At 50.1% G+C, this 9662-nt stretch overlaps 1 protein-coding gene across 2 annotated transcripts in view; it reads left to right on the plus strand.

The window, feature by feature from the left end:
• LOC101982273 (3-ketoacyl-CoA thiolase B, peroxisomal) overlaps window positions 1-2010 on the plus strand; it is a 10940-nt gene extending 8930 nt beyond the window's left edge. For both annotated transcript variants that reach the window (XM_013346642.2, XM_005348083.2), the window contains 5 exons: window positions 262-452; window positions 602-781; window positions 1041-1096; window positions 1181-1326; window positions 1647-2010. In XM_013346642.2, the coding sequence (XP_013202096.1) occupies window positions 262-452; window positions 602-781; window positions 1041-1096; window positions 1181-1326; window positions 1647-1722 (649 nt within the window). In that variant the 3' untranslated portion in view covers window positions 1723-2010. The remainder of the gene's footprint in view (window positions 1-261; window positions 453-601; window positions 782-1040; window positions 1097-1180; window positions 1327-1646) is intronic.
• The last annotated feature ends 7652 nt before the right edge of the window (window positions 2011-9662 follow it).

The raw sequence follows: 9662 nt of genomic DNA on the forward strand, positions 1-9662 counted from the left end.
CTGCTCCCCCTTGAGATAGGGATCCAGAGCTGTGGGGCAAATGAAGAAGAGCTTATGGATGACCTTAGGCATGCTGTCCCTACCAAGAAGTAGGTGAGGGTCCTGAGGAATTCCTTCCAAACAGAGCTCCCCAAGGGCCACATCTATTCCCAGACTTCAGCCCCTGAAGTTATTGTTCTCCTATACGTTTTGGCAAAAGCTAGGGACAGACAAAAAGGGAACTCATACATGTCTGTAACTCACTGTCCATGGTGCTGGCAGGGCCGCGAGAGCTCAGAGCAGGGGCTGTTTCCGAGCTGAGATCGTGCCTGTGACAACCACAGTCCTTGATGACAAGGGCAACAAGAAAACCATCACGGTGTCCCAGGATGAGGGCGTCCGTCCCAGCACCACCATGGAGGGCCTGGCCAAGCTGAAGCCGGCCTTCAAGGATGGAGGCTCTACCACAGCTGGTGAGCGTGGGTCGGGAATAGGGCTGATGGAGGTGACCAGTTCTTCTCTGAGACGTGGAGCTGACCAGATCCCTTAGCAAGGTGATGGTGGAGGGCTGGCTCTCTTCAGCTCAGTCTGAGGCCTCCTCATCTCACCCTTCCTCCCCTAGGAAACTCCAGTCAGGTGAGTGATGGAGCAGCTGCCGTCCTGCTGGCCCGGAGGTCCAAGGCTGAAGAACTGGGCCTTCCCATCCTTGGGGTCCTGCGGTCCTATGCAGTGGTCGGCGTCCCTCCTGACATCATGGGCATCGGTCCTGCCTATGCCATCCCTGCAGCCTTGCAGAAAGCAGGTGAGCAGCCCCTTCTCATCCTATACCTGGACCCCTCGTTACCTGTATCTGGGACTGGAGTGTCCTGGGTTTGACCTGTGGGTGCTCTGGAATGGAGGTGGGTCAGGCTAGTGCCCCACAGCCAAGGCCTCCCTACCCTACCACTGGGACTCACACGCCTGGCACACAGTGGACCACGAGAGCTCTGCTTGGGGTGGAGCCCAGAGGAAATCCAGAGTCCCGCCATGAATGTCAGCTCTGCTTTGTATCTTGCCTGCAGGGCTGACTGTGAATGACATAGACATCTTTGAGATCAATGAGGCCTTTGCCAGTCAGGTGAGTCTGGGTGTCTGGTGGGATCAATTGGGCCCGTGGTTCAGAGCAGATGGAGGCTCCAGCCATTGCTCTGGCTCCTTCCAGGCCCTCTACTGTGTGGAGAAGCTGGGAATTCCTGCAGAGAAGGTGAACCCCCTGGGGGGTGCAATAGCCCTGGGCCACCCCCTGGGCTGCACCGGTGCAAGGCAGGTCATCACGCTTCTCAATGAACTGAAGCGCCGTGGGAAACGGTAAGGCTGCTCCTTGTGGAGTGGTGTGGGGGGTGTTGGAGCTGGGGTGTCTGATGGCTGGGGCCTGGGGAGGTGAGTGCGCACACACGCACAGGTATTCTGAAGTAGGGATAGAGGGGTGAGACCTGCCTTCCTGATGGCTTGCTTAAAAGGCAGCATAACCTGTGGAAGTGTCTGCCGCCTGGCTTGTGTCTGTCCACGGCTCAGTTCCCACAGATCTGCTCTGCTCATCTGTCCATGAGCCCTTGGTGCTGCAGCTCTGCCTGGTGAGGGCATGGCTTGGGCAGGCACTGCACAGCCAACACAGGCTCTTTCCCCAGGGCTTATGGAGTGGTGTCCATGTGCATCGGGACAGGGATGGGAGCTGCTGCTGTCTTTGAATACCCTGGGTACTGAAGCCCTGACTGCGGGCACTGCCCAGAGAGTCCTACAGTGGTGGCCAGAGGGGGACTCTACGGACGCCATCTGCAGGGGACACTCAGCATTGGAGGATGTATCACAGCACTTTAATCTAGATAATATGATCATTGGTGGCACAAGGAGAAGGGACTGCCCTGTCAAGGTCCCCAAGCTATGCATAAGTGAGCATGGAACACCGAGGTTGCAAAATCATTGTGGACGTCTGAGGGACGGTGCCTCCCTTGAGGCCGGATGGACGTAATAAATGTATGTTGTCTCATTTCAGTGGCTGTCATTTCCTCCAGGGATCATTCTGTGTGGTCTGCGTCATGATTAAGAGCCGTGGTCTCCCTAGTGATCTAGTTATGTGCAAGTTCCGGAGACCTGTCATTGCAGGACCTCAGCTGACACCCTTGCCCTAGAAGAGGCTCCCTCATCCCAGAGACCATCCCAGCCCTCAGCCACCGTCCAGCTGCCCATCTGGACAGTTGAATTCTCTAACTGGGGCTGAGGCTGGTGCTGGATGCCTAAGAGCTGCTAAGGCGCCATGTATAGGAAGGCTGCACCATCCCAATGTCCTCTGCCCCACGGCCGCAGCCAGCAGACCTCCACCACCTGGACTCAGGATAGCCTGCTGCTCCTGGCAATAGGTGGTGGGGATAGGTGATATCAGGCAGCCCTAACCAGTGCCCAGGCCCTGTGGGTGGTGCCCCATGGCAGCTTTTACCTGTCAGCAAAGAAAACCTGCAAAAGTGGAGAACTCCTGGGTGTGCTTCAAAGCCTTAGCTTCCATGTCCTTTACAGAGAAAAAAGGGGCATTCATGGGCACAGACCGCTCCATGTGTTGCCCTCAGACCAGTCCTGTCCCACGGATGTCACGGATGCCAGCAGTTCAGGGCAAGGTAACTGGGAACTGGAGGACTGGCAGACTCCGGGAGTGCCAAGTACTCAATCACCTTCCTAGGTGTCTTATCCAGTTCCACCCAGGAGCAATGGACCCGTGTGAAGGTAGAACGTACCCACTCACATGATCCGGTTGCTCCAGAAGCCACTGAAGTTTGTCTTAGACCTCCTGGGTTTTCTGCTCAGTCACGAGGCGGATTCTGAGGTCTGCCCCGCTGGCAGAGAGCTGCAGCACTGAGACGGACAGAAAGCCCACAGGGGCAGGGGGCACTCCGGGGAGCCCAAGGCTGTGACTCAGGGATGGAGCATCCTTCCTGGGGTGGGCTTGTGAGCTGGGGTCCCTGGTACAGAGCAGAGCCAAAGAGAGCAGACAGCAGGGAGTTGACATTGCCACCAAAGCCAGAGGTGCATGTGGCATTCTGGGGGAGCTGGGTCAGAGGGCACCTGCTGCTGGGCTCCAGCGGAGCGGTCAGCGCTCTGCTCCTAGGCTGGCAGGTTCAGTCAGCATCTGACCTTCACCCTCTGCCTCCTCCCTCCTCCCTTCTGTGGAGCTGTCATGTGATCTTTCCTAATGAAACATGAACAAATATCTCTTCCTCCGGATAGGAAGCCAACAAGGGATCAAAGCTGACTCCACTCAAGTCCAACTTAATGAACCAAAGAGTTTTTTGTTTGTTTGTTTTAAATCAGGGCTTCCTTACAAGAATATGGGCAGCTTGTGGTTGGTCACACCACCAAAGAAAACGTCCTTCCGCCCCTCCTAGAAATGGTTAACCCTTTCTTATCCTCAAGAGAGGGATGCCACATCACGAGCCCTCTCTCCCCTCCAGGATGGAATGTTAATATACCCATCTTGTGTAGCTCTCTGGAGCCACAACTGCCGAGTGTCCAGGAGGCCAGCAGCCTGGGAGATGGAGTTTCCACAGCAGGTGCTGAGGCTCACCCCTTGGCTCCTTAGCACTGCACTGTGGGGCGGGTTCTCCCATCTCGGGAAATCACTGGTGCTCACTCATCACCACGGTTAAGCTCCTTTCCTTGGCCTCAGTGGCTGCCTGGGACCTGCTAGCAAGCTCCGCCTCCTCTTCTGTTCTCTGGCATTTCCCTGGCGTTGGCCTTCAAGCCAGGTACTCTGACTAACTCACCTCCATGCCAACCTGCCAATGAAGCTCACCCTGGAGCTCCACAGGCCTGGAACAGAACATCCCTCCCAGCTGTCTTGAGAGCTCAGAGTTCCCATCCCCTCCCATCAGGCCATCCTCTGATTTCCCTTTAGGATACTAGACACAGGCTTCATCGTCAATCTCAAGGGAGAATGGTTGTCTTCCCACCCTCCAGCCCCTCACTCTCTAGGCAAGGCCGGCCTGGGAACAGCCTGGCCAGTGCTGTCCACCTCCCTGCGGGACACTCCAGGAGCAGACGCCTGAGCAAATGCCATCCCTCAGTCTGTGGAATGTCCCCTCTGGTAAGCCTGGAACTTCTGGTAGGACAGTAGATGGGGACAGTGTCACCCAGGCTGTTGAAGGCAAGCTCCGTCTGAAGCTGTTCCCTGCTTTCCCACTGGTGCCTGCTGCAGGTCCAGGGATATCCTGCTTGGCCCTCAGTGGGGCAGTCTCTCCAGCTGGACTGGCCCAGCCGTCCAGCATATGGCTCAGTAGTGCCCCCTCTTGGTGCATTTGGTCTCCACGCACCTGCTCTGGTCAGGGCAGAAGGCAACTTTCCCTGCCCTCAGGAGTTAGAGGCCTGAGGAACAGAGTACAAGGAAACTGCTCTTCTCTCTTAGGGTGACCTGGGTGGATGAGAGACTGGGTCTGAAATGGGACATCCAAGGTAGTTTTCCTCCCACAGTGCCTCCGGACTGAGAACAGCAGACCAGAGTGCACTCACGCCAAACAGGGTAGGACGCAGGCCAAAGCAGACACTGACCCGCATCTTCCTCTCAAGTGCTGGGACTGCAGGCATGTGCCTCCACTCATGGCCCAAACCTCTAGTTATCAAGAGGAAAGATTTAAGTCAGGCAGAGCGGTGTGAGCCTGTCAGCCCAGCACTTGCAAAGTGAGGCAGAGGCTGGAGAGTCAGGCGTTCGCTGAGGGTTGTTCTCAACTCCCCAGACTTTGGGGTAAGCCTGACCTACAGGGAATTCTGTCTATGGGGATGGGGGACACCAGGGGAACACAGTCCTCTTAGTCAATATGATGGGCACACATATGAGCTCACAGACTGAGGTAACATGCACAGGCCTGCCAGATGGGGTCCTAGAGCTAAAAGAATTGGGCACACGCCCCCCTCCCTAACCCAGAAGGCATCCTCAATTAATAGCCACATGAAAATGAAAATTTAGTTTTTGTTTTGTTTTGGTTTTTTGGTTTTTTGGTTCAGAGCTTCTTGGTATAGCTGTAGCTGACCTGGAACACTCTCTGTAGACCAGACTGGCCTCAAACTCAGAAATCCACCTGCCTCTGCCTCCCAAGTGTAGGATTAAAAGCATAGGCCACCACTGGCCCAGCAAGCTATTTCTAAGAGTAGGCTGCATGCCCAGCAGATGGCCAACAGAAAATGTACTAACTCTACAGCTTCTTTTTTTTCTTTTTTTTTTTTTTTTTGGATTTTTGAGACAGGGTTTCTCCGTAGCTTTTTTTGGTTCCTGTCCTGGAACTAGCTCTGTAGACCAGGCTGGTCTCGAACTCACAGAGAAGCCTCTGCCTCTGCCTCTCCAGTGCTGGGATTAAAGGCATGCGGCACCACCGCCCGGCTAAAAGGAAAATTTTATATACATACATACATACATATATATATGTGAAATAAGAAAAAATCTATATCTTTTTTACCCTACAGGCTCTTTTTGTATATAGTATGGCTCCCAGTTTAGAGATTTATCTGATTTCTGAGTGTGCAGTGAGTGGCTCTCTGTCTGTGTCTGTATCTCTGCGTCTGTGTCTCTGCATCTGTATCTCTGTATCTGTATCTCTGTATCTATATCTCTGTATCTGTATCTCTGCGTCTGTATCTCTGTATCTATATCTCTGCATCTGTATCTCTGTATCTGTATCTCTGTATCTCTGTATCTATATCTCTACGTCTGTATCTCTGTATCTATATCTCTACGTCTGTATCTCTGTATCTGTATCTCTGCGTCTGTATCTCTGCATCTGTATCTGTATGTCTGTATCTCTATGTCTATATTTCTGCGTCTGTATCTCTGTATCTATATCTGTGCATCTGTATCTCTGTGTCTGTATCTCTGCGTCTGTATCTCTGTATCTGTATCTCTGTGTCTGTATCTCTGTATCTATATCTCTGTGTCTGTATCTCTGCATCTGTACCTCTGTGTCTGTATCTCTGTGTCTATATTTCTGCATCTGTATCTCTGTATCTATATCTGTGCATCTATCTGTGTGTCTGTAGCTCTGTGTCTGTATCTGTGTGTCTATATCTCTGCGTCTGTATTCTTGTGCCTTTTCTCAGGTTCTTTTCCTTCTGTTTGTTTTGTCCTATTTTGGCATGTTAATTTTTTTCTTTATCTTATTATATTTTATTATTTTATGTTTATTATTATTCCTTAGCAGCCTGTTGTTTTCTAATGAAAGACAGAAAGTGAGTAGATCTGGGGAAGGGGAGGGCAGGAGGAACTGGGAAGAACAGAGGGAGGGAACACTGTAATGAAGATAATATTGCAGGGTGGGGGGGTGTGGCGCATGCATGCCTTTAATCCTAGCACTTGGGAGGCAGAAGCAGGCTGATCTCTATGAGTTCAAGGCCAGTCTGGTCTACAAGAACTAGTTCCAGGACAACTAGGGCTGTTACACAGAGAAAATCCTGTCTCAAAAAACAAACAACAAAAATCATATTATGTGAGAAAAAAAATCTTATTTTCAATAAAAGGAAAAGATAGAGAGCCCATCTCATAAAGGGAAAGATTTAAAAGTCCTAATCAGGGACTGGAGAGATGGATCAGCCGTTAAAAGTGCAACTGACTCCATTAGAGAACCCGAGTTCATTCATCAAGTGGCGCACAGCTGCCTGTCATGCCAGCCTCTGTGGACCCCATGGGCCTCTGCACTCCCGTCTCCATGCACAGATGCACATGCACATAAATTTTATTTATTATTTTATTTATTTTATTTTTTAATTTTAAATAATTAAAAAATGTTTTTTTAAAGTTCCAATAAAAAAAATCCCAATCAATCAGATTATAATCTCAACCCTTAGGAGGCTGAGGTAGGCAGATCACTGTGAGTTGGAGGTCTATATAATTCTAGGCTAGCATGGTCTGAAGCATGAGACAGTATGTCCCTTCAAAAGATGTGGGCAGGATGGGAGAGATGGCTCCGTAGATGATAGTGGGCTATTTTATTTTTCTGTACATTTTCCCTTTCTGTATCATTTTAGTCCATAAATTAAAAATTATAAGCCACATAAAGAAAATGACAATGTAAAAGTCCTAACCACTAGTTTCTGAATCTTATTTTCATAGATAATTTTCATGGATATAACACAGGGATATGTCTGTCTAGACCTTTCTTTCATGTGTGTAGGCATGCTAGCTTCAAATATTCAGAGTGAAGGAAAGTAGGCACGCAGACCCCAGGGGATAAACAGTGTAAAACCAGAAAGGAGATTAACATTTAATTTTCCTAAGCCAATTTGCTTTTAAAGAGAATACAAACACAAACAGCAGGCATAACCCTGTTTGGGGAAAATAAACACATTTCCCTTTAGAGCTCTGTTTGCTCAAACATCAAAGTCCATTGAGAGAGCATCTCTCCAGCTGCAAACACTAACTCAGGTTTTTCAAAAATCTTAGTGTCAGCTGCACAAGCTACTCATTTAACAGAAGGCAGGTCCAACCCCTCCCACTGGGACCAGGGTTTATGCAATTCCTGCCCTGATAGGGATGGTTGGTCAAAATATCTTCACTCATAATAGCCTCCCGCTGATTTAAAGACTAATTTTCTTTTGAGTTACAATAGACTGAAGATGGCCTTCCACCTGCTAGGCAAGTACTCTATTGCTGAGCTACACTCTCGGCCCTCATATTAGTTCTGCTTTTTTTGAGTTAGGAATTTTTTGGGGGTAGCCCTGGCTGTCTTGGACCTCATCTGTAGACCAGGCTGGCCTGGAACTCACAGAGATCCACCTACCTCTGCCTCCTGAATGCTGGGATTAAAGGCATGTTCCACAACCACCCTGCCCAACACTCATTTTAATGTTCAGACAGAGATCACTAAAGTGCTCAGGATGGTCATGAACTCTGTAGACCAAGTTAGAAGAAGTGGGTGCTCGGAACTCAAACTCAGCTCCTCTCCAAAGGCAGTATGTGCTCTTTGTAATGGATCAAGTAAAAATGCTGCGGATCCCCAAGCAGTAGCAGTGGGCAGCAGGGTCTTGAGAGCAGCCAGTCCCAGGCAGGGACAACATAGTTCCCCAAGTGGCTGCAGTGGACCAAGAGGAGAGACAGACAGATGGGCACGCCAAGAGACTACACTGCAGGTCTCCGAAGGCGGCTGGTCCCAGGCAGGGAGCCACACAGTGGGCGAGAGACAGAGACATGGATAGGCACGCCATGCAGAGTGAGGTTGGATATTAGTGGTTATGGAAGGGAAGGGGAGAAGGGGGAAGAGGAGAGAGAAAATGGAGTGGAGCGAGAGGGGGGAGGAGAAGTGGGAAGAATGGAGTGAGGCAGAAGCTGCCTCTTCAGGGGAGAGAAGGGATTCAGGCTGGAAGCTGAAGATCAGCTCGCCTCTGTGGAATGGGGCAGGGATTGGGGAGGGAAGGGGTGAGGCTTGTCCCTTAAAGGGACAGGACAGATCATTACACTCTTAACCATGGAACCATCTCTCCAGACTGCCATAGTCGGTGTGCTTAAAGTCTATATTAAAATATCTTGAGCCATCAAATGGCTCAGTGGGTAAGGGCTTTATCATTCAAGTCTTATGACTTGAGTTTGACCCCAGTATTCACAGGGTAGAAGAAACGAACCATTTCTGCACACTATCCTCTGACAGCTACACGCTCCATCACGCATGCTATATAAACGTAAACACAAAAAACTAGAATCTAATTCTGCTTCATGTGGCTAGTCCTGAGATTCTCTTCAGTGTTGAAGCCATGCTTTTCAGTTTGGCCTCAGTTTAGGTAATTAAAGGATTAAGGGAACTTCTGAAGCTCCTGTGAGTGTCGGGGTGGGGTTCTGCCTTCTTCCCTGTACCCCTCAACAGCATAAGTTTCCCCCTTTCTCTAGGGACACACACACACACACACACAGGAGGCCACCACTTGCAAATCTGGGAAAGAGTACTCACCAGGAGCTGACCATCAGGGCTGTGGCCTTAGACTTCCCAGGCTGAGAACTGAGAAACAGGTGTTAGCTGCTTAGGCCATGACACTGGCCAGAGCAAAGTGACAACACACAGTAAGGTCCTTGGGGACTCACTGATTCTTCTCTTGTTGAATTCATGAGATTTGTTTCTCTGCTGTTCAACAGAACAGACTTCCGGTGGCATGGAACTGCCAAAACCCAACCTTCCTGGAAGGTTCTTCTAATGACATCTATTGTCTGCCTATCATGATTCTCTGTGTTGTTTAATGTGTTCTTCATAATTCACTCCATCTGTGCTATTCTGAGCTCTCATCCATTGGGAGACAACAGCTCTCAAATCATTGTTCTCAATCCAGATCTCTGTCCTGAGCTGGAGGACACACATCCAACCTGGCCTGCCTGACATCTCCACTTAGATACCCTGGAGGACCTCAAACATTCCAGCCAGATAGGAGATCACCAATCAGCCTGAGTTCCTTTCTTTGTCTCCAACAAAGAGTATGAAACCCAGATCTGGCAATGGCCTCTTGGGGACTTCATCATTGACCCCATTTATTTATTTGTCTGTTTATTTGTCTGTTTATTTGAACCCGAGTCTCACTGTGTATTCCTGGCTGTCCCGGAACTCTCTCTATAGACTAGGTTAGCCTTGAACTCACAGAGAGACCTGCCTGTCTCTGCCTCTAGAATACAAAAGCCTGACTCACCATGCCCTTAG

The sequence above is a fragment of the Microtus ochrogaster genome, chromosome 5, assembly GCF_000317375.1.
Source record: "Microtus ochrogaster isolate Prairie Vole_2 chromosome 5, MicOch1.0, whole genome shotgun sequence".
Taxonomy (NCBI): Eukaryota; Metazoa; Chordata; class Mammalia; order Rodentia; family Cricetidae; genus Microtus; species Microtus ochrogaster.